This window comes from Musa acuminata, chromosome BXJ3-8, assembly GCF_036884655.1.
Source record: "Musa acuminata AAA Group cultivar baxijiao chromosome BXJ3-8, Cavendish_Baxijiao_AAA, whole genome shotgun sequence".
Taxonomy (NCBI): Eukaryota; Viridiplantae; Streptophyta; class Magnoliopsida; order Zingiberales; family Musaceae; genus Musa; species Musa acuminata.
In genome coordinates, this window is record NC_088356.1 from 8,524,793 (window position 1) to 8,550,583 (window position 25,791).

At 36.4% G+C, this 25,791-nt stretch overlaps 1 protein-coding gene across 2 annotated transcripts; it reads left to right on the forward strand.

The window, feature by feature from the left end:
* On the forward strand, positions 1–25,773 carry LOC135646130 (uncharacterized). 2 transcript variants are annotated; one of them, XM_065165316.1, is made up of 22 exons: positions 1–448; positions 2,383–2,637; positions 2,721–2,845; positions 2,976–3,020; positions 6,241–6,322; positions 7,080–7,148; positions 7,271–7,441; positions 7,533–7,598; positions 9,963–10,031; positions 10,159–10,230; positions 10,363–10,424; positions 12,983–13,261; positions 15,172–15,308; positions 15,501–15,595; positions 15,667–15,705; positions 15,801–15,863; positions 19,942–20,067; positions 20,199–20,250; positions 20,312–20,364; positions 22,121–22,185; positions 23,585–23,636; positions 25,276–25,773. In XM_065165316.1, exons 1-22 carry the CDS (start codon positions 275–277, stop codon positions 25,369–25,371), a joined length of 2,247 nt encoding a protein of 748 aa, XP_065021388.1. In that variant the 5' UTR covers positions 1–274; the 3' UTR covers positions 25,372–25,773. The 2 variants fall into 2 exon arrangements, with proteins under 2 accessions (XP_065021388.1, XP_065021389.1); XM_065165317.1 differs by lacking the exon at positions 15,667–15,705 and having other exon boundaries at positions 130–448.
* The last annotated feature ends 18 nt before the right edge of the window (positions 25,774–25,791 follow it).

A 25,791-nucleotide genomic window follows, 5' to 3' on the forward strand; every position in this document is an offset into this window, starting at 1 on the left:
CTCTCTCTCTTCTCCCAGCTTCGCAAGCCCTCTTTTCGGTTGCTTGGCTTCGGAGCGCCGTTCAGCGGCTCGTACGGACGACACACCGTCCACCGCCACCTCAGCTCGGGGTATTTCCCACGGCTCCCCTTTCTCTCGCTCGCTCGATCCGACCGCTCGTCCGCACGCCGCCCCGCCTTCCCCCTTCCTTGCGGCCCCGTTTCCTCTTTTTATTGGGGCGGTAGTCAACGGGGAGGGAGAGAGCGACTGACGATCGGGGGAGAGGAGAGGGGGAATGGGGAGGAACGGGAGCGTGAGGCGCAGCTACTCGGCGTCGCCGACGGACTACAAGCTCCTGGAGGAGGTCGGGCACGGGGCCAGCGCCACGGTGTACCGGGCGATCTACGTCCCGGCCAACGAGATCGTCGCCGTCAAGCGACTGGATCTTGATCGCTGCAACAGTAACCTCGTGAGCCCGCTCATCTTGCCTCTGAATTGAATCTTTTTACTTCCTGCTCTCTGGTACTGGTTCTTGATGTTCTCGGTGGGGTTTGGATATCGTGGGACTGCCAAAGACGATTCGATCGGGAGTTGGGAAGTGGATCTTTTTGGGACTCAGTAACGGGTTTTTTCTCATCGAGATCGCAAGCGATTGGGATCGACTTCACTCCATGGTCTGTTGGAAAGGATTTACACGGTCTGTTTGGATGAAGGCGATTGAAGCTAGTTAGCTCGTGTTTTGAATTGATTGAACCTGTCTGTTGTTTTGTTCAAGATTTAGTATTGGTGAATGGCTCTTAAAGTTTTCGTCATTCAAACAATCTGCGTTCTTGACCTTTATTATTTCTGGCGTGTTGGGTTTCCAGTAACTAGGATGGTACTACCCCCGTCTCCGTTTTGAATCTTGTCTCTTGCTTTTCTCAGGCGCTAGTTCTCCGTATTGAGGGTGGGTTTTAGATGGTGTGGTGTTGTGAAAAGCGGATCGGCTCCTGAGTTGGGAAGTGGGTTTCGTGGAATTTGAGATCTTTTTGGGACTTCGTAATGGGTTTCATCATCAATATTTGTTTTTGCAAGCGATTGGGATCGGCTTGTTCTAAGATTTGTGATTTCACTTCGTAGACTCTTGGAAAGGATTTTTTCGGCCTATTTGGAAAGGCGAATTGATTAACCTGGCGAATTGATTAATCTAGTTAGTTTCTACTGGCGAATTGATTAACCTGTATTTTCTCTGTTCAAGATTTAATATTGATTATTTGCTATAGACGTTTTTATTCATCCCTAGCCCTCTGGATCTTGATCCTTTTTTTTTTTTCTCTGGTTGATTGGTTTTCAGTTACTAGGAAGGTGTGCCCCTCCTGTGTTTGAATTGAATCTTGTTGTTTGCTCTTCTTCTCTGGTGCTAGTTCTTGATGTTGTTGTCAGTATGAGTTTGTGAAAAGCAGACTGGATATGGAGTTGGGAAGTGGGTTTTATGGAATCTGAGATCTCTATGGGACTTTTAACAGTTTTCCTCAATCACAATAGCAGGGATCAACTTGTATAAAAAGTTCCAACATCACTTCGTAGACTGACAGAAAGGATATTTATGCCTTATTTGGATGACAGTGGTTGTATTTAGTTATCTTGTGTTCTTGAATTGATTGAACCTGTTTGTTCTTTTGTTCATGATTTAGGATTGCTGAATGGCTCTGAACCTTTTAGTCACTCCTGGTAATCTGCATCTTTGACCTTTAATTCTTTTCCCAGTGTGATTGGTCTTCCAGCAAAGCTGCAAGGCTCTTGCTTGTTGTAATTTGTAAATACTTTGCCTTCATGTTTTGTCTCACGTATGATAGTGCTTTGGTTGCAGCTAAAGAACTCAATCTCCATTTCTATCAGTATCAGTATCAACTTCTTTTTTATAATATGAAACGCTCCCTTAGTTTCATTTTAAAGGTTTATTTGTTGTACATATAATTCTAGAACTTGTACTAATCAATTATGTCATCACCAGCAAAGTGCCACTTCCCTGCTTGTGGGTAGTTGTCTGCCACCGAGGGCAGGGGCAAATAGACGCGATGAACCAATGACCCCTTGAAAAGGGACCCGAGTGCTTTGATCATCCAAGCTAGTGGACATCGGCTCTCTAACAGATAGTTGTGTTGTGCATATCAATTTAGATGGCATTTATAATACATGAATCGATATTCATTATCTGTTTATCATCATCATCAAAACATACATATTTTTGTGTGACCTGCAAAGGTGCAAATTCTAGATTAGCTATTTATCATTTCTTTTTGTTAGCTACATGGTCACTGACATCAGGGAGGCACATTTTCTCTAATGATTTGGGCTTGTTCTTTATGTCATTTATACGGTGTTTTCTTCATTAAGTTGTGATGACCAAGTTGCTCTATATAGGATGACATATGGCGGGAAGCCCAAACAATGAGCTTGATAGACCACCCGAATGTAATAAGCGCTTATTGTTCATTCGTTGTTGAACGATTCCTTTGGGTGGTCATGCCATTTATGGCTGAAGGCTCGTGCTTGCACCTGATGAAATTTTCATATCCAGATGGATTTGAAGAACATGTTATATGTTCAATTCTTAAAGAAACATTAAAAGCTTTAGAGTACCTTCATAGACATGGGCATATACATCGTGACATCAAGGTTAGTTTTTATGTTGGATTTCTTCTTTATTAGTCAATTTTACACCACCAATTTTCATTGCTCAAAAAAGTTTCTCGCTCCAGGCTGGGAATATCCTCCTTGATAAATCTGGTGTGGTGAAGCTTGGAGACTTTGGTGTTTCAGCATGCATGTTTGACAAAGGTGACAGGCAACGTGCAAGAAATACTTTTGTAGGGACACCATGCTGGTGAGATACCTTTTTTTTTTGTATCATTTACAATTTAAGTACCCGTTTCCTTGGATTAAATTTTGGTAAATTGTTTCTATGTTATTAATATAGAAACTAGACAAGCTGTTAATTAGTTTTTTCTGTGTAGGATGGCTCCTGAGGTGTTACAACCAGGAAGTGGTTATGATTTTAAGTAAGTACTATCTTCAACTTAAAGTTATTAATATATTGCATCAAGTTTTGAGACAAGAAACATATCTATAGATTGTCAGATATTCCTTCATTTTTGATGCACAAGCATGTTGAATAAGCTGTACGCACTCATTAGCTTTCTAGGCAGTTTAATGATTCTTGTTAGATTACTTCAAATCAAGTGGCAACATAAGGAAGCATATTGAGGAGAACATATTTATTTATATTTACAAACATCAGCACTGCAGACCTAGAGACATGTTTATAGAGTAAAGTAATCAGAAAGCTAGTGAGACTAGCAGTCTACTAGGTATGGTTAGTGAAAAGCATACCTCATTGGTTATTTCATTTTACTTCTTAAGTTAAAATATTTAGAGATTATCCAATGTTGTTTTGTGAATTGTAGCTACAATAATTTTCTTAGTGTGAACATAATGCTTCTTTATAACAATTTGACAGTCTAATGCTTTATTAATGCGTTGATGGCATGATATAACCAAGCAACCACTTCCGTTTTTTGTTAATATTCATTCCGAAACAAAATCATTATGATGTTCCTTTTTCTTCTGAACGCTCTAAACTTCAAGATTTTTCCCCTCATTCAACCTGTAATTGTTGTCAAAAAAACACTTTTATGGTTATCTTATATTTTTTACCATGATTTATTGAAACAGAAACTTTTACTTCCAGGAAGCATGGCTCCAGGATTTCTTGAATGAATATGAATAGCTAAATTACATTTGTTACTTCTTAGTGCATTTTCTTGAGGGCTTCCTTTCGTGCCACAATTAGTTGCTCCTTTGAGGTGTGAGTGTCAAGAAAGCATCTAGGGAAATAGCTTATGCACATTGACCCACCCCAAGCCCTGGTTTGTTGAAGCCTCACTTGGCTGTCCTTCGTGCAATTTTTTTTGTGGAAACTCATCTAATCTATCTTAGATCGAGGAGATGGATTTTTATCAAGTTCTTCATCATGGGTTACCATGGTAATCCAGAAAAAAAGAACACAAGTTTTTCTTGTAATGAAAGCAAACTTCACTACTGTACATTTCTGTGATAACTTCTGTTTGTCAATTTTACTCTTCCCTTTCTTTTGAAAGCTTCAATTTTTCTGTTTGATTTGGAGTATTTTCCTCTATAGATGACTGTAAAGCCCATATAATACTTAACTAGGTTGGATCTATATTTACTCTCTATACTGGATGAAAATTAAGTAGTTTCATGTAATTATCATTCAGTAGAGTGGATTGGTTTCCAAAGACAAAACGGCAGCTAGTTAGCTGTTACCCATGTTCCTGGGCCATTTCTTGATATATCTGTCTTCTTTATTAGCATGGTACATTGAGTTTTTGGGTTCAACTCTCTATCATGTAAGCATTTCCATTTAATATCTTCCCATTTGTTGCCTTGGGTTTTGTCTTAGGCTGTTTTCTTTCATGTGCACCCTTAGGTTTCATCATACTATTCATGTGCAAGAGGAAGCAAACCATGTTCATGGACCATTTTCCAATAGTTGACCTTCTGCTATGCAGCCATTTTATACATCATAATTTTCTAGAAGGACGACGTGTACACTTCATCCGATGTCATTTGTCATCCATCCTTAATTATCTTATTCATTTTACTTTAAGAAGGACTTGCTTTTTGCTAGAAACGCATATATGATACTTGTGAAGTTGTGATATATGTAAGATTGTGGCTTTTAAACTACAATTAATTGATAGTCTGGTTATCAATTATTATGGTGCGCATTATCGGTTCGTTTCGATGTACTGACCAGTTGTCGGTATGGTACATACCGAGCTGTCCTGAGTGTACCGACACAGTGTACCGATGTATCACCCAGACCGATCATCTATTGGACCAATATGTACTATCCATACCGAGCGGTACACTTCGGTACATCAAACCTTGTCAATTATAATCTTTCTTCTCAGAAATCCAAGTACTAGTTAGTTTTGTGTTCTAAAGTGTCTCCTGCACTAATAAGTCTTGTAATAGTTCCATGTAAATGTACCCTCAAGATGGAGTATGTGTCGGATGCATTGGACACACATTGAATGCCTCAATTTCCGAAGTTAAGAAAACTAAGGGGAGCCAGAAATGTGAATAGGAGAATCCAACACATTTTTTGCCCAAATCCAAGAGATGAATTTTCGAATAATTGCTGCTGCAGTTCAAGGATTCTTATTTCAAATGGCTATATGTCACACATCTCCTTGTTGATTGCTTAGCCTAAGCTGCCAATTACTTTCTGCTGACCCTAGCACTGGTAAAGTTAGAGATATTGCAACTGAGCAGACATACTTTGTTTCAATTGTCCATGAATCAAATGGGTAAAATAGGTAATTTTATTTAGAAAAAAATTCTTCCATAATTATACCTGTTTCGTAAGAAATAACATGGCTTCATTAATTGTGGATCTCAAATGCTTGTTATACTAGGGTCCTTGAATCAGTGGCTGGAATGGGTGTGAACTTTTAAGTCTTTTAGTAATTATGCAATATAACACAGTTTGTAGACGTTGAAGATTAAGAACAAAAAATCACTATTTGATTGTTTGTTTAAGATAGTTCCTGAACTAAGAGAAATTGACGAAGTGCTTTATCTTTCATAGTTTCATTAGGGGGGATGTGCTATATTAACAATTACAAAGGGCAAAAGTTCCCATATGTAATATATAATGACTATACGTGCTTGCAACCATGTGCAGTATATAATGACGATACATGCTTGTATGATCTATATGCATGTATAAATACCATATTTATTCACAAATTTTGGTGTCTAACCGTTCCAAATGATTTGAACCGATTCATAGGGTTTTGACCTTTTATAAACAAAACAGTTGGTTTGATCAAATAATCAAAAATTAAAATGCAATCATTTTTTCTAGTATGTTATAGTGTTCAATATTTTTCAGAATCCTCCTCCGTGTACAACGAAATTATCAAGATTTTGTTGGTCGTTATCCTTTTGTATAATTACCTCTTGTCGCAGTTTTGGATATTTGGATGTGTGTCGAAATCCATTCTGAGGTCTATGTTCATATAACATACCAAGCTATAACTAAGTTAGCTTGTTGCTGTATGAATTTTTGATGATGGTGTTGGTCTTGCTTACACTAATGGGTTGCATGAAAAATAAATTAGATATAGCTAATAAAATTGTCATTTTTGTGCTTTTCAGATCTTGATCACTGATACATTTTTCTGCCTGCAGAGCTGACATCTGGTCGTTTGGAATAACTGCACTGGAATTGGCACATGGTCATGCTCCATTTTCAAAATATCCTCCAATGAAGGTCTGATTTGTTTCTGGTGAAGTCTGGCTATATGCTTATTTTGTTATATTTTATTGTGTTATGAGAAGTAGCATAGAGCCATGGAATACTGGCAGTATGGTTTTCTAATAAGTTCAGTTAATTTATTTTTATGGATTTTGCATGACCTCTCTATATATGGTACATAAACATAAAACTTTCATCCTTGAGCGGTCTGAATGATTTTTACAAGTGCCTCTATGTCTGTTCAGTAGTTTGTAACTATGATAAGTCTATATAAATATCAGTTATTTTATTTTTGATGACATAAATGAGTCTTGTATACCTTTTTCTTTTTATGAGGTTTTCTTGTGTCTTCCATCTACATATCATGCTTGCTATATGGGATCTTTAATCCCTGGCTCAGAGATTTAGTGCTGATTCTTTCTATTTACCAGATGGTATGTTGGCACAGTTAATTTTATCACAGTGTTCTGCTGGAAAAAGAACCAAATAAAAGTTGGACAAACTTAGAATGAAAACCTATCCGGGCCAAAATTTTACAGTGGTTGAAAAATTCAGCACTGGATCCCACTTAACTGGTTCACGGTCAGTCTGGTTCCAGCTTGATAACGGGCAAGATCCAGGCTGAACATGGTAGACATCTTTGATAACTAAAAGCACAACATATCCATGTTTGATGTTAATTATATGTGCAACTATTTGAACTTTTAAGCATCCCCATTTTAAATTTGTTCAAGCAAGACTCAGTTTGATAATATTTACCAATTTACTGTAGGTTCTCTTGATGACTCTCCAAAATGCACCTCCTGGACTTGATTATGATCGTGATAAAAAGTTTTCGAAGGTATAATGGTCCCTTTTGCTTATGGATGCTTGACAATATGTAGATTTCATGAATTTTGATCCAAAATATTATTGCAACTTATATTGGTAAGCCTTCTAACAACGATATTCAGTTGTACTCAGTCTTTTAAAGAAATGATTGCAATGTGCTTGGTTAAAGATCAAACAAAGAGACCGACGGCGGAAAAATTGTTGAAACATTCATTTTTCAAGCATGCAAAGCCTCCTGAGATATCACTGAAAAGCATTTTATCTGATCTTCCACCACTTTGGGATCGTGTGAAAACACTCCAGGTTAGCCCTCAATGTTATCTTTTTTTAATTTTGTTACTCCTTTTGCCCCTTCTTGATGACGTGAGGCTGTCAAAACATGAAAATTTTCCAGCTTAAGGATGCTGCACAACTAGCTCTCAAGAAAATGCCATCATCTGAACAAGAAGCAATATCACAGGTTGGTGGTACTTTTGACAGTACAAGTTTGCTGCTGTTGAAGTTGAAAATTTGACTTCTTCCTACCAAGTTCTTTGTTGAATTACATTTCTCTTCTATTTTTGAGTTGCAGTATCGAATTATTTCCATAATTATTAGAACTCATTAAGAATATAGTAATTGGATAATAGGCCTTTTTATCTTAATGGTATCTCTAATATGCACAATTCTTGTTTTTTTTTCAAGATGATAAGTATGCAAAAGTATTATATCTATACATATTAGTATGTTTTCCTGCATATATAAACATGCACAAGTATGCAGATGGAGAGTTAGAGATGATGGGATAAGAATCATCCAACCTTGATGTCATTCTGTGCATCTCATTGAGGGATCCAAAATCGGCTATTTATCTGAGTGATATCGACTAAGATATGAAAGTGAGATTTCATTTTTAAGTTTAGATTGAATCATGCAAAATTTATACATAACATTTGAATTTTTTTAAAAAATCATTAACTTTATCTTACTCCATACATTTACCAATAATAACCTATACCATTGGATTCCTCCCAAGAAATCACATGAATTCGATTTTTGAAATGTTCAAATATAACTAGAAATCAGGGAGATAGAGGCCTCATAAATTTGATCGGACCTTTTATTATACATATAAAGACTAATTTATTTAAGCTTGATTTAATCAAGCCATTAATAGTCCTATTAGGTTTGGTTGAGCTAATCCCTCTAGCCTGTATGAACTAATACTTATAGACTTAACCATGCTATTTAGGGGCAATATAGTTCACTATAGCCAAATATATTAAACCATTTGGGTCTTTCCACCATGGTCCAGGTATTATTGGAAATTTGGAATCATTCTTTTCATTGATATTATATAATTTTTAACCTGCCTCTAATTTCTTTTTTTAAGGACTATACTGGGGTCTTGTTTGATTCCATCAGGACTTTATATTAAAACATTGACCAAATTTAAGATTCTTAGAGCTATCTCTGGTATCTTTAAGATGTTTGATATCCTTTCAAATTCATTAGATGAGGAAAGATAGGCTTTACATATTTAGTCCTTTATCAAGGTTCTAAATAACATAAAGAAATCCTGCCATTATATCTTTGAAATATATAGTTATTTTCACTTTTGAAATATTGCCTGAATGACGGTGATGAAAATCAGAAGAAAATTCCTTTATATAGAAAATATTGCACCTAAAATTTGGTCTACATATAAGTAGTATTATATCAGTCGAAATACATGAAAAGTAGTCCAACAACCTTTTGTTGCTTTGAGACTGCACTTAAACTTTTCAAGAATAAAACAAATTGGTCAATTACATTTGTATGTAATCGGTTTTAGCACCTAGTTGCAAGGTTCACCATACCGCAGTGTACTGCTAGGTACGGGCGGTACATACCAATCCGATAGGGGACCAGTATAGGCAGTACATTGGTGCGCTCTCATGTACCGTGTGTCGTTATGCTCAATACGACTCGGTACGTATCGTGTTGACAACTGGTCGATACATCGGTACAGACCGGTAAGGCGAATCATACATAGTTGTACTATATCAAACACCTTAATTGTTGACCTATAAAGCAATCCATTGTTAGAAAATTTATAAGAGAAGTCTCACCTAGATTCACCAAAATCAACAGTCTACATAATATCTCATTTAATCCAAAACTTCAAATTAGGAGTGATCAACAGCTGAAAACAAAATAAAATAAATGGTCATCACATCATGTTGTCTTTTTATAATAAAGAATACAAAATAATGTTTGATTTGCCATGGTCCGGTCCATTCCAATGTATATACACCGAATCATACGAAGGTACCTGGAAAAGCGAGAAGGGAGAGGAGATGTACTGAAGTTAGTGGTGGGCACACAGGCTGCAGCAGCAGCAGACTTATAGGTGGCGATGGTATGGAGAGCAAACTCACGAGGAATCACGTGTGAGCCCTAGCATCAGGGTTAAAAGAAAAAAAAAGTATTGTATATGCAGCAAACTGGATTGGACCACCCGAATATAAGTGGGCAATGTCCTGGTGGTTAGACTGGTAAATACCCATTGAACCATACTGAACCACGCAAAATAAATAAAAAAAACCTTTGTTTTGCCTGAAGTCCATATTACTTATTTCTGAATAATCTGTAGCAACTTGGGCAATTGAAGTACTACGTCTTCTGAAGTAAACCACTTCTTATAGGATGTATCATGGGACACCCAAAGATGGATGCGTGCAGAAGTTACCTTTTGAAATGGCATAATGATGATTTTTTAATAAAAAAAAGGCATATATGTGCTGATTTAGGCATTTATTGAAGTTTGACACATTTTTGCTTTATCCTATGGCTCTTCCTACAGAGTGAGTATCAAAGAGGTGTTAGTGCATGGAACTTTGACATCGAGGACTTAAAGGCTCAAGCATCATTGGTACTTTTAGTTCCTTTTTTTTTCTTGTTTGTGATAAGGAAATCTCTTCTTTTTATTTTTGCTGATAGATCATCAAAATTTTATCTTATACTCTCTTTTTGCCCTGTATTTCGTCTTAAAATCACAGATTCAAGATGATGATGACATTTCTGAAATGAAGGAAGATGAAGAAACTATGAGAGCTTTTGTTGTCAGCAAGGTTGCCCTACCTCCCATTGCCTAGTTATAGTAGCATCTTATAATTTTTGTCTTCTAATCGAAATGTGTGAATTACATGCATTTTCATTTGTTCCTATGGAAAAATAACTTGGAAGAATCTTTGTATATTCAGGATCCATCCACATCGAGATCGAATTCTGAAAAGTCAATGTTTAACAACAAAACCATTCCTAGGTGAGTTGCATTATAATGAACTTACTGGACGTTCTTTCTTTCATTGTAATCTTTATCATTTTTGTACATCCATTGCAAATATTTTGCATAATGCTACAGAAGCATGCAATATGTCATGCCATCCACACTCCTGTCAACTAAGGTTGGCTGGTGTGTCACACAGCTTCACATGACAGTGGTGAACCATACTGGTACCATGCTTATGCTGGTACTGTACATTCCATAGGAGCAGTTCTGTCTTTTTAACTACAAACGTATATACTTATCAAGTAAAATTACTTTTTGTTGTTTCAATTTATTAATTTGATATTCCATGCCCTTAAAGTAAAAAAATGATATTTGATCAACAAAGAGTTGTCCTGAAGGATTATTCTCCTACTCTGTTACAGTAAGTTTCTTTGATAAGAAGAGAAACTATATTAGTAAATAGCTCTCTAAACTATGGTTTCAATTACCAGTTTTTACTGTCCTAGTAAGAACCGGTATCGAACAATATGGTCCGGTACCACTCAATTAAAATTTTCAATATTTTTTTCAGCTGTACTGAATGATATGAGTCAATATATTGCCTGGTCCATCTTTACGATACTGGTTTTGTAGATTATCCAAACTGGTATTGGATCCAGATTTAAAACCTTGTGGTTTAATCTTGGGTACTAGATGGGCCAATGGAGGGCGACCCAATGGACAAATCATGTATGCACGTATGTGTGTGTGTGAGAGAGAGAGGGAGAGGGTTCTAAATGTATCTATATGTTGGGCCATTTTTTGCTTTCTCAAACTCCTAGGAGAAGTGGACCTACTGTGATGTTATCATAGTAGGTTATGAATTCATGTCCTGGGTCTACCCACCCCTTTATCTTACATGTAGGTCCACATGTCAAAGACATTGATCATTAAGTCCTCTCCAACTCATATTTTTATCAAGATTGGGCTTATAGAATACAGAATATTGAAAAGAGAAAAAAAAATCATTATCTTTGTGGAATATAAATTGACTAATTCAAAAGCAGTATGCAAAATATGAAACTATGCTTTAAGGCGTTACTCTAGTTATTCATGCAAAATCATTAAGTGGTTTTCACCCTTTTTTATTCACTAGTTAAGAAGTCATTTATATTTTTATGTCAAACTAGTGATTTAAAAAGCGTTAGGCGCCAAAAGGCGCCACGGTCCAAAAACGCCCGAGGCGCTAGGCGCTCGCCCGAGCGAAGTGAGGCGCTAAAAATTAATAATATTAAAATTAATAGTATTAAAATCAAAATAATAGTGTTATGCTGTATACTGTTAACAGTATACTTTCGATTTCGAAAGAGGAGAAGCGAAAGAGAAGAGAAGAGTGTAAGGGAAGACCGAGGGTGCTGAGAAAAGTGGGAGTGGCAGCGGTAGCAGCAACGACGAGCGACAACAGTGGCAGTGGCAGCGGTAGCAGCGAGCAGCGGGAGTGGGAGCGACAAGCGACGACAGTGGCAGCGGCAACGGTAAAAGCGAGCAGCGGCAGCGAGAGCGGTGAGCGGCAACAGTGGCAGCGGCAGTAGCGAGCGACGACAACGGCAGCGAGCAGCGTGAACGGCGAGTAGGGTTAGGGTTGGGGAAGTCGCGCTGATATCGGTGCTTTAGTTGGTTCGATTGAACCAACTAAAGCATCAGAGATCGAACCAGACCTAAACTGCTGGTTTGGTCACCTAGATCGCGCCTAGGCGCCAGCGCCTCTTTGAAGCGCGTCGCCTGGAAATGAAGTGAGGCGCTCGGGCCTCGCCTCGCCTCGCCCGAGCGCCTAGGCGAGCGCCGGAGCGCCTTTTTAAATCACAGTGTCAAACTGAAATCTCGTTATTTGTTATTTTAGACACACTAGGAATATTTGCACAAACCAGCATAAAGGCACTCACAGAGTGGCCGAATTCTCATTACCCAAAGGCTAGAAGCTTCTTGTGAGGCAACTACCATCTTCTCTCACATGGATGATTGGTCAGCAACTCAGTGTCAGGGCCCCCATTGTTCTGCTGGGTCCTGTGGTTGAACCCCTTCATGCAGTCCATTGCTCGCCTCAACCTAGCTAGCATAGGTGAATCTTCCTATTTATTTCTTTATCTTGCCTTCTCAGGGAAAAAGATTTGGGAGAGTGAGTCAGAGGTGCTGCATATCAGATGCCAAGTTATCGCAAAATGTGTTGAGGATGATAAGTTCACTTTGGTCAACCTCAAGGTTGACCAACATGTTGAAACTAGTTTCATTAGATTCTTCAATCTAATGCAATTTAAATATTTGAAGTTCACCTCATAATGCATTTATTTAATTTTTTAACGAGTTGAAAATCTGAGTTACAAATATATATCCATATTTATTTCCTGTTTCACTCTCTTTTCTTGCTTGTCAATCTCGAAATTGTCTACCATAGTGTTGGTTGTTAGTTGCTGATGTCAGATAGCTTAGAACAGTTGGAAAGAAATTGGATGGAAGTGATCATAAATCTTATAGTTTTTGGAAAGAGTAATGTTTTGCAAATAGTTTATCCCCTGGCATTTAGTGGCTCTTTACATTTTTTTTTTCTTTTATAGAGATTGTACTCATGGAACAGAATTCTCAGAGGCAAAGTGTTCATCAAGAGATGAAGTATTGCAAACAGAGTTAGTGGATACCAGTAATCAAGAAAGGTTTGATGGACATGACAATCACAGATTAGAAAACAATTTAGCACCACAAACATCAAAGCATGATTCAGTGTGCAACCAAGGGAAAGTTGAAGTTGGAAAGAAACAACAAACTTATAGTGGTCCACTTTTACCTTCTGGTGTGTCTGCCATCTCATTGTCAGAAAGAGGGCTCACCTCAGAAAGGTATAGCTATTAATATTGCTAAATTTTCATCACACATAGCAGTATAATCCATGATCGACATAGTTCTTTTGAAATGATCTTGTAGATTATGCTATATGACTAGATGTTTTGCTAGAACATCTTGCATTTTTGTTTACTGCTGTTAAATAAAAGAGTTATATTCTTGCTGTTGTCACAACTCATAATAATTGTTTTTTTTTTATAATTGGAAACCAAGGACATAGGTAGACCATACCAGGTCAGTGTGAGTAACCATTGGACTAAACAATATAACAGTATTCTAATATGTTGCATCGTGATGCACGAGCATGTGGCTGTCGTACAATTAGATGTTGGGAATTAGTTAGGTTGAAGCATCATACTTATGAAAATGTGCATTAAAATTAATGATGAGATTTTTTTACTTTGTGTCATTCTCTATTTCCGCTAGCAAATATATTTTTCCTGTTAATGCAGAAATTCTAGTGTTATTGGTTCAAAGAGCCTGCTTGATGTATATTCTACAAAAATATTGTTCAATTAAATTTTCACCATGGGAACTTGAATTGCTTATAATCATATGACTGAACTTGATGGTCTTTTTAGTAATAAATAATGCATGGATTGACATAGTATAGGTGCTGTTATGGTATAGACCAAGGATTGAAATATCGTACCGTACCAGAGTTTCGACATTCGTTCGGTACGGTACGATACTGTATTATACCGGTCGGTATATATATATATATAAATATATAAATATATATATAATGATTATATATATATATTTATATATAAATATTTTTATAAAAGGCGACGTTGCATCGTCTTTTATATATATATATATATATATATATATATATATATATATATATATATATACTGTCGATAACGGGCGGTCCGTGTACCAGTCTGCTGATGGACCGGTACGTACTGTTCATACTAGGCAGTATTATTCGAAATTGAAGACCTGGGTATAGACTGACAAAATGCCTTCTAAGGAAACATTGGATGTGTCGAAGGCCCTTTCCAATCAGCATGTACTCATAACTAAAATTATCGTGTCAAGAATCTTTAGTATAATGAATCTTTTCTCCATCTAGCTATATTAGGAGTTATGTTCTCCAATAATTCTTGGACCATTCTGCCCTTTCCTGCTTCTCATAAATCCCTGTGTTTAGACATATCCTGCTTTGGCCACCTCTAATCTCAAATTGTTTTACCCTTTATAGTTGTACTTAGAAGACAGATCATCCTTTCCTTATTCTGGAGTGCTTTGAAAAAAGATTTTATTCCTTTTGCCTCAGCTTAATCTTTAATCGTCTAGTTCTGTAATAATTATTTTTTCAACATTGTCGCTCCACTATGCAAGCTTTTTGAAAATATTCTATGTTACTAATGAAATATGTATTTTCATTTAAAGAATACTGCATGGTCACAGATGAATTAGATGCACCTTCCACATTGTACGTCCTGCTGTTTTGCATTTTCTTCCCTTCTAGTTGAGTGTTTATATTATCTATGTTGCTAGAATGACCTTGTTATATTGTGAAAAAGAAGAGCTCATCTCTCATGTAGTGCATCATTCTCAATCTGGAACAGATACAGTGATTATAATATTAGGATTATTAGTTTTTCATAACGCAGCGGTTTGTTTCAAATTCGGCACTCTTAGTTTTCATCTCAGTTAAGTTTACAAAAAAATTGTGCCGCAATTATGATATATTATCATCACAAAACACAGGGAGATAGCATGTGTTGACATCTTTCTTAAGATATAGATAACAGTCTTCCTAAATGCAGCGTACTCATGGTTATGGTTGTCATGTCGATGTCATGTGACATTACTATTGGCACAAAGATCTGAGTTCACTAATTCTAAATCTTTGCACATAATTTTTTATGTATCAGTTCTGCTTCTGTTTTGCTAGGACTGAAAGTGACAATCAGCAAGGAACTGAGAAATATAAACGTGATGCACGCAAAATCACAAACTTTAGTGGCCCACTGATGCTCCCAAACCGTGCCTCAGCTAACAGCTTATCTGCTCCCATGCGGTCTTCAGCAGGTATATAATATTTATTGTTTAATATTCGATTCTACGTGTCTCACATATGATCTGGGTTTGTTATGTGCTCTTAATTGGACTGGTGGCAATATATTCAAAAGCTGATCCCTAGTGATGTCATTTTAGCCATGCTGCATATAATGATCTTTTCAAATTAGAACATTACTCTTTTCTTTGTTTTCACTTTTACAGGTTGTGGAGACTTATTGGAGGACAAGATTAAGCCTAATGTGGTTCAAATAAAAGGCCGGTTTTCAGTTACGTCGGAAAATGTGGATCTTGTAAAAGTAAGCTCCTGCGGAATTAGTCATTCTAACTAGTTTGGTTATACTTATACTAAAAGATAATATAATTTTAGGACTTACCACTATCTAACATTTCAAGAAGGTCATCCCAGGTACATTTCAATTCAAGATTCATATTCCATGAATGACTTTATCATTGCAGATACCCACATTTCACCTTTACATGACATTGAATTTTCTTTTCCAGGGATCTTCTTCCATGAGAAAATCTGCCAGTGTTGGTGATTGTTTAGTTCAACCAAAACCAGCAGTATGCTGATTCATCTTATTATAAGCTTTTCCATTCCTTTTCTTATTATTTTCTCATGGCATGTGTCCTCTACTGGTTGCCAATTGCTTGGCGATGCTGTGTATTCTCTGCAGTAGTATTCTCATAAATTCTTAGGTACATTTTATATGATAGGAGAGCATGAATCGACATATAATAGAAGGATAGCTGTTCCTATGTAGAATGTTGTACAAGAGATATTTAACCATCAACAGTTACAATGTTGTCCTTGGTGTATCTCACTGCTCGATATTGATATTAAGATTAAATTTTACAATTGTTGAACATTGTTTTTAAACTCTTTATCAGCATTTTTGAGATTTCTTTTATCACGGTTGTCAAAGTGAGTACAGGGTTTTAGTCAATACACCCTTAAGCCTGTGTGGAATCCATAAACAGACGACAGTATCACGAAATCAAACATTATTGTCTCTATGTTTATTGAAGAACATCGTATAGTTCAACATTAAAGATCTTAATGCTGAATACGTTTGATACAAAAAAGGTTAATGTTTGAGTTCTATATAAACTTTCTATGTTGATTTATGTTTCAATGATTGATAAACTTCCAATAACACGATGTAGAAGTGTCAGCAAACACATTAGTCAAGTGCATATGAAGCAAAGTGCAAAGCAACTAAGATTTTTTTTTATTTAAACGCATGCAGAATTGTTTTATATTTAATTTTAGTTACCATATTTTTCTCTATGTAAATGTCCATTATGGTAGTCAGAATAAATTATAGCATACACTGGGAACTAGTTAAAATGGTCATTTATCTCCAGATAGTAGGTACTACTTGTAACCATGAAGTAATTGCCTATGAGAAAAAGAGGTCCTTTGCCGTCCAGGTGGTTCCTATCTAGTCTACAGGCAGGCACCTGGCTTAATGCATTTTTATGGGCATAAAGGTTCCTTACACTGGAGGTCTTTCATACTAGCTGCATATATATGGTACCAATATTGGTCAGTATGCTTTACAAAAAAAATTAGTTAATGTTGAAATTTAGTCATATCAACTGTACATTGGCATATTATAACTTGGTTGCAACCCAAGGTTTGACATACCAAAGTGTACTGCTCGGTATAGGCGGTATATACCGGTCTGATAGAGAATCGTTATGGGTGATACATCGGTACACCCCAGTGTATCATGTGTCTGTACGTTTGGTACAAACTCGATACATATCGTATCAACAACTAGTCGGTACACCGGTATAGACCAGTAATACGAACCATGATACACCTAGTATACCATGTCACTCTAAATCTCGGGTTGGACATGGACATGATACTCTATCAATCGTCTCAAGCTATATCATAAAATCATTTTAGCTTATTGATAGTGCCCAAGGAATGTTGTTCCATGGAATGCGGGCACATCCAACGGGGAACCCCTTTTTTGATAATCAGCATGCCTCTCATGCTTGCCAGCACAGGCCTAAAACTTGACCACATGAAGGCATAGATAGCATTGAATGGGCCAGCACATGCAATTCTTGCTAGTACCTATGACATGAATCGCTCTTTGGATGTGAGTTTAACCAGATCTGATGTCATGGTCATTTTATTTTATTTTATTCTATTTTTATTCTCATTTTGTTTATAATTGAGATTGGATATTAGTTTTTCCTTTTCTTTTGTTAGGTGGAATAGATGTTACATAACCTCTTAGATTTTGCTTCTTAACTAATGCTTCTTATTTGAATAAAGTAAAGTTTTAAGGTTTTTAAAATATTACATACAAAAGGCACCCTTTCTAGTTGTAAAATTAGTACATACTTGCTGAAATTAATTTTCCTACTTGATAATGATTGATTCTAGATTTTTTACAGGGAGGTATATTATATTAGGTACCTGATCATGTTAGAAGCCAGTTCGTTGTATCTAAATTTGGTTTCAATGGTAGAGTTTATATTATGACAGTCCTGAACTGATTAATCATTTTTCTGTGTGATTTCTTTTTCTTTTCATGTTCCTCGAAACTCTCTTCTTTTCTTCTTTTAATTATTTTTGTGCTACATCTACACCAAAGTGGTAGTGTAGCCCTCTTCTGGATCTAGATCCTGCATCTGAATAAGAAATCCTGATGACAATGGGCTTGAGAATTGAAAGGTTTGTACACAATAAATAGAGGCGTCAACAACCAACTTGAAACTGTTAATGGGAGAAAAATCTCCCTTAAACAGAAATTTTTTTTGTTCTCTGTTCAATCCAGTGATTGAAATAGGCGCTCGGGTGAGGCGAGGCGAGGCTCGAGCGCCTCGCTTCATTTCCAAGCGGCATGCTTCAAAGAGGCGTTGCCCGAGCCTAGGTGTCGAGCACTTCGAGCGAGCGCCCGGGTTAAACCAAGCGACCGAACCAGCGTTTTTGGTTTGGTTCGATCTCCGGTGCTTTAATTGGTTCAACCGGTGCTTTAGTTGGTTTAATTGAACCAACTAAAGCACCGATATCAGCCTTCCTCTCGCGACTTCCCAACCCCAACCCTGCTCGCCGCTGTCGCTGCCACTGTCGCCGCTTGTCACTGCCACTGTCGCCGCTCCCGCTCCTATTGCTCGTTGCTACCATTATCGCTGCCATTATCATCGTTGCCGCTGTCGCTGCTCGTTGCTACCACTGCCATTGCCACTGTTGTCACTCGTCGTTGCCGCTACTCGCTACTACCGCTACCGCTGCTCACAATCAGCAGCCTCGATCTTCCTCTTACTCACACTCTTCTCACTTCGATAATATACTATTAAATGTATATTAATAGTATACTGCTAACTATGTATACCGGTAACGATATTTTTATTTATTAGATTAATAATATATTATTTTGATTTTAATACTGTTAACTTTTATTTATTTGAAATTATTGTTATTATTTTGAATTTTGAGACTTTTTGTTAATGTGATATTGTGATTTTGTAAGATTTTCTTAATTTAATATCATATTTTTATTTAAATAATTATATTTATTAATTATATTATATATTTTTATATTTTAGCCTCTCGCTTTAGTTAGGCGAGCGCCTAGCATCTTGGGCTTTTTTGGACCTTGGCGCCTTTTGGCGCCTAGCACTTTTTAAATCACTGGTTCAATCTCATATTGGTCTTCTGTTTTAAAAGTTGAAAATTTAGAGAAGCTACACAATAAGATAGGTAGTTCCAGTGATAGGCAAATTGTTCTTAAGTTCTCATAATAGAAAAACATCTAGAGACGAGAGTTATAATATATGTGCACAATAATCTTGATCTTACGATTTAGTATCAATCGGTTTATTTATCCGACCAAGTACTAGTCTTGAAACATATAACTGAAAACAGGTTCAACACCATTTGTTCTGTTTTATTCAATGATATTCAGCAGTATAGATCCTTATACTGCTTGGTATATTAGTATTATACCAGTCTGATAGGTTTTGAGACCGAACCGAGATTAAACCCTTGGTGCCACTGTAACAAAAAGTTATAATGTTTTAACTAGCTTTGGTCAATTACATTGATGTTTTTGCATCTTTGAGATCTTTGTAGAGCAATATCTTTGGTTGAACTAAGAACAAATAGATCCCTCATAATATTTCTGGCCTCTCACACCACTAACTCTAATCTACTCATCTTGTTTACCCATGGTATCTATAGGTTTCTGTTGGATATGTTCATATTGTCTTATATGGTCTTCTCTAATTTTATTTTTTTCTATCAATATTACAACTAATTATTGTCTAATCACTAATGACACCATATTTTTGTTACAAATATGTATATAGCAAATCTTCTTAAACCTACCTATTCTCGTGTTGTTTTTAATAATGAAAACCAAACTGTGTTGTTTTCCATTATATTCATTTTTCATAGGTTTCTAAAATAACCCATTGTCCACTAGTGTGTGGGAATAAACATTTTCAAATGAAAATTCCATATCATACACGGATCAAACATATAATTCCTGATACAATTATCACAACATTTTGTTATGAAAATAATATTGCTCAGTTGGTTTCCTATAATATTTGTCTATCTATTAAATTTTTTTTAGACATTATAGATCTTAGTCACACGATTCTAACTTTGCAGCCACCTGGTCAACATCCAAAGGAAATTAGCAACAGTAATCCAAAGGAATTTGGCAACAGTTCAGTACCTGCTTCCATTGTCATGCCCCACCTTCAGAATCTTTTCCAACAAACATCTTTTCAACGAGTATAGTGATACTGTTTTCTCTTTTGCCTTCTTTACCTGCCAAATTCATGCATATTTGCAGTAGAATGTAACAAACTGTTTTGAGTTTCTGATAATTCTGATGTACCTAAACATGGTATTTTAATTATCAGGATCTTCTTATGAGTCTGTTGAATAGTTTGCAACAAAACGAGATAGTTGATGGTGAGTTCAAATTTTTTCCACTGATATCTGTGTTCCAAAGATTCATGGATTTTTTTTGCAGTGTTCCCAAGTGGAATGCCTTCCCAAACTCAAAATTTGAAGAATGAGAAGTTGGTAAGTGTACCTTTCCATTTTATCCTCAATTCCATCTGCAGGTAATTTTTCTACTGGCTTTGCAATTCCAGGTACATGGAGCAAATGCTTTTGTATCGTTAGTCCAAAGAATTGTGTTTCTCAAATCTGAAAAGTATATGTGGATTTGTCTCGTCTTAACTATGATAACCTTTCCTGATCGTATGATTGTTGGAGTTAAAATAAGCACTAACATGAGTTTACTAGTATTTTAAGTTAGTAAAATTGTTCTCTCTAATTATTCTCGTCAAAATCTTGTTATTACTTGGTGTTGTGGTTAGCTTAGACAATATTGTAGACCCATTTTGTCCAAGTTATGATGAGTTTAAGGTACTTTTCATATCCATGTATGCTTACTTGTCTCACACACCTGCCATGTAAATGGAGGCAGCGATGGGGCTATAGTTGGGTCGCAGATGGGAACAATGTTAATGAAGGATCGATATTGCATCATATATTTTTCTGATAGTATTGGACAGTATGAGTTGGTACTCAGTGTACCAGAATCCTGCCTATCTGACCAGTTATCTGATGTGGTATCAGATTAAGCTTTAAATCCTTAATTGTAATACCATTTTTCAATGAAAACAAGCAATGGAGAAAAATATGGCTATAATTGTTATAATTGGAAAAGATGGCTATAATTGTAATATCTCTGAAGTTCTATTTTTTTGTTTTTCAATATCACAATCGAAGTCTTTGAAAAATATATTAATAGTGCAGCATTTATGTCCTCATGGTAAATTGCAGAAGTTGTGCAAAATGGACTGCTATGTATCATTTGCATCTTGAAATGTTCAGTAAAGGAGGTTTTCCCAATCAATGTAGCATTAGCATCATCTTTTAATAATTGTGTGAGAATTTTTTCCGTGTGGGTTCTCTCAAATTCTTGGGGATATGTGAACTACAATCAAATATGAAAGAGAAGTTTTCTGCACACATGTAGGCAGAAAATGTAGGTAGTAAATGGGTAGCTAAGGTGCCACACATAGTTTAGGCATTAGGCAGGTGCCCAACAATCAAATTGCTTTAGAAATTTTTAGAAATCTACATTTGATTGTATCATTGTTGGTTAATTCATGTATCACGGGACAAAACTAATTAACTTTTTTGACTAAATGGCAACTTGTATTGTAGATGATGATTATTCATGCATTCGTCAAAACCAATTCACTTGTTTGATTAAATGTCAGATTATACGTGCTGTTTAGATGTTCCCCTGTTACCTAGCTGCTTGTGTTGATGTTGATCACTAGATCACTGCCCCACCTAAGCAAGTGGTTTTTCTCCATGCATGGGGAAGTCTAATTTCTTTAGTTTAGCGATTCTTTTGGTGATGTATTTATGAAATCATTTTCTTGCTTGATATTTCATTTTTTATTTTCTTTGTGTGTGCATGTTATCTGTGTTAAGGCTAGTCTATATGCTGCCATATGCACAGGCTTTTGTTTTGCCTACATATATCTGTCTGTCCTTTAATCTATAAACATAACCTGTATTTGGGTTAGCTAATATGATCCTTAAGATAGCACTGGAAGGCCCTATGGTTCATTACACTTGCAAGACCTAAATCTGAAGATGTGCTTGTGCACACTGTTCTGTCTGACTACTTATAACATGATGAAATATGAACAAAGAAATCATCATAACATTTTTCTTTTTTTCAGCTTTGAGTGATTGAAGTAGCAATGGCTGGAAAAAAGTCTTTAATGTTCATTTATATTTGTCTTTCTAACAGTTGGATGCTGCATACACTGAAAGAGAGCGACTACTGCTAAGTAAAATCTTAGAGCTACAAGCCAGGTACAGTTAGCATGATTGTTTTTGTTTGTTTTTCGTTTTGCATGATTGATTTTCTTTCCCACTACATCTTGTAGAAGCAAACATCTCTATTCTGAGATTTCAAGTCCTCACATTGCAGAGGTTGTATGTTGTGTCAAAGAATGTCAAAATCATTTGGATTATTATGTTCAATCCCTTCTCTATCTGCATAGTGATCAACTGCTATCCTCACATCCAAGAGGTGTCAAATATGGACATCTATGATACATATGAAATGAATCAAGGTTCGTAATTTCATATCGTACCGGAGTTTCAAGCTTTGCTCGGTATGGTACGGTATAGGCGTACCGAGCGGTATGCTAGGGTGTACCACTTGGTACACGTATATATATATATATATATATATATATATATAAAGGAGGCATACGTTGCCTCCTTTTCTTCTCCTCGTCGCGTCAAACGAGGAGAAGACTTCTCCTCATCCGCGGCATACGACAAAGGCATCGAAAGCCGCAGACGCCATAGAAGCCGAGTCGCCACCTCTCCATTACCTTTTGTCTAAGGATCGTTGAGGGAGGGTGGCGTCGTATCGGAAAGCATCGAGGTTCTCCCGATTCTCCCTCTTCTTCGAGCGCCTTCTCCCTCTTCTCTCTCGATGCTTCTTCTTCTCTCACCACAACCAGGCCGTAGCCAGGTTGGCGGGTGGTCTGCGTACCAGTCTACTGGTGGATTGGTACGTATCGCCCAGTACGAGCGGTATTATTCGAAATTAAATTCATTGAAATGAATTTTGTTGGTCTCTTTCCTGATTTTTTTCACTGACCTTTATCAATTATATGTTTGATTATTTTAAGTTGCTTTTTAAATTTGAATTAACATTTTGTCAATTCCAACAGTTGCAGTGGCCATTGTTCAGCCAAACTCGTGGTTTGCCCATGTTTTTACATATTCAAAATTTGTCTTATTACAAGTTTTATTACAAGCAATAAGATGGCAGATAGGGGTCAACTTTTTTTTTTTGTTGACTCTTATCATAATGAACCAGAATACATATTTCTAAATTGCACCAGCTATTATGATGTTTTAAGTTAGACTTGGCTGGTAACAAGCAAAAGTTGGTTTATCATAATCATTTCCTTGACAGCTGACTGATTCATTTATGTGCAACACAGGATGAATTCAAGCTAATACATACTTGATGACTGACACTCCCTTTTCATAAACTATTACATGCTATATAATCTTACATTATATTGCTATACCATCAAAAATATACCACTAGGACTTGTGTGTGTGTGTGTATAATGAAAGGCCTAATTGCATATTCCAAATCCGATTACATATGTGCCTATGTACTCTTTTTTCTTTAATTGTAGTATAGGGATCAAACTCTCAGTTGAAAATTCTCTTTTTGCTGCAGGATGATTGGTCTAGCTGATGAGCTGACTGCAGCAAAACTGATTCATTTTCAGGTAAGTACTGCTGTTTATAGTTCTCTCCAGTGAGCTGACCATGCCAATTTGCAGATATTGTGTAATTTGGTTATAGTGCCTTGAAATATTTTGCTTCTGCCCAGTGCATCAAATACATCTTGGCTAATTTAGTTCATCAGTTTCGTAAAGGGGCATAAAAGTATCTGATTCTGGAATATGATTATGTTAAATGGAAACTTTTGCTATTCTATTTTTTATCTGTTTCATTCTAGCAAGTAGATAATTGAACGCACAGGAACAGTAATATGAGAACCTATGTTCTGGTTAGGCACTTGGAATTGGAGAGGAAAAATCTATAATGAAAATTGTGCAGTATTTTCTTTAATCCTTCTGCCAAGCAAGCCATTTAAAGTAGACTTCTTAAAATAGAGCTTTTAGATTTTAATAACATTACATCACATATTAGAACTTCCTCGTTTCTTTAGTATATTGCAAAAAGAACCATCTGTCTGATTTTGACCAAAATATCAAGATTAGTGAATCTAGAAAACTTTTACTGATAGTACTGGTTAAAGTTGATAATATGGGTCACAACACAGTTTTAGAGTTGGGTGTCTTTATTACATACGAACAGTATACTTGAAAGTCAAACATAAAAAACCTGGAACATACAGTCTCACAATAAGATGAATAATCAATTCACCCATAATCTCCACATGATAAGTTGATATCTGTGTCAACATTTTGTCGTGGTTTCTAGGATTGTTGTCATGATAGATACCCAAATAAATATGAAAGGAGACCTATTCTCTAAGCAAGCCGCTGTGTGCAATCTGTAGAAACAAAAATAAAATTGACTTCTTTCCTCATTCTCATTGGCAAGATTCTTGGATCCAATTTACTACCTATGAAGTGGTTGAAGAGATTTTCTAAAGTTGATTTCTTTACTAGTCTGGATTAATTGTTAAGGGGATTTACAAAGTGGATCAATATTTTTCCATTCCTTGTATCAATGGTTAACATTTGATGTTGAGCAATAAAAAAAAAACTGGTGTATTGAAGCAGATATCATATAAGCATAGAAAGAAACATCGGTTAGGTTTGGGACTTGAACAATTTGGACCATGACAGTTGTGGTGTGGTGCCGGCAAGATGTTGACTTGAAGGATGTGGTTTGCATCATGGTAATCATGCGCCAAGGCATCCTTCTGTATATTTTTGTCTTATGCCAGCCAGTTGATTCCTGTGCAGTATCATGCCAGTGTTTTATCAGCACTAGGCATATTGTCAAAAACTAGATCCTTAATTTAAAGTTGAGTGCAAGTAGGTACGAGTTCCTTTTTTTGCATACTAAACACTACATTATGGATATTTAGGGAAAGAAAAGATATTTGTTTATTCTCTTCTCAAGTTTAGCAGATTTATAATAATTGGGGTTGCAGTCTAATTTTTCCTGTTATTAATGCCTGCAGAAAGAAAAGACAGCTGACTGGAATCTGTTCCATTTAATTTCATTTTTACGCTGTTCCTGTTGAATTCACATCAACTTTGTGAAACTGTTGATGCTCAAATTTCATTCCTCTTTAAGTGTGTGTGTGTGTATATATATATATATATATATATATATATTGGTTATTGTGTGGTTCACTATAACTGAGCAGTTGCCTTTCTATCTCAGTTGCAACAAGAGTTAAATGCATTGTATTGCCAAGAAGAAGTAGAAGAAGAAGGAGAAGAAGAATATAGGAGGAATGAAGAAATAGAGGAAACCTGATTAGTCCGGAGAAATTCTGGGACAATTTGTTGTGCAGATATAAAGATATTTCTGGCTGAGATCTTCCTCGTACTTTGTTTGTTGACTAACCTCGCTTAAGAAGATCTAATAGAAAGAGCCACAGAAGTGATCGGTTACTTGGCCACAACTCAAGACAGCATACAGTTCTAGCTGGCTGGGGATTTGATTTGTCAGTGATGGGGTCCAGATTTTGCTTCGCTCTCACAAGGACGCCCAACCCACTTGTAAATGGTCCGTGTCAACTTAGCTCTCGGGTGATGTCATTTTTGTGAATTCATTTGTTTGTAATTTGGTAATTGTCACTTTGTGGAGAACCCATGGGGGGACACACCTTACAATTAAATCTGCGGCACGACAAGCGGCTCACTCTCTCTTTTTTCAGGCTCTTGTTTGCTGCTG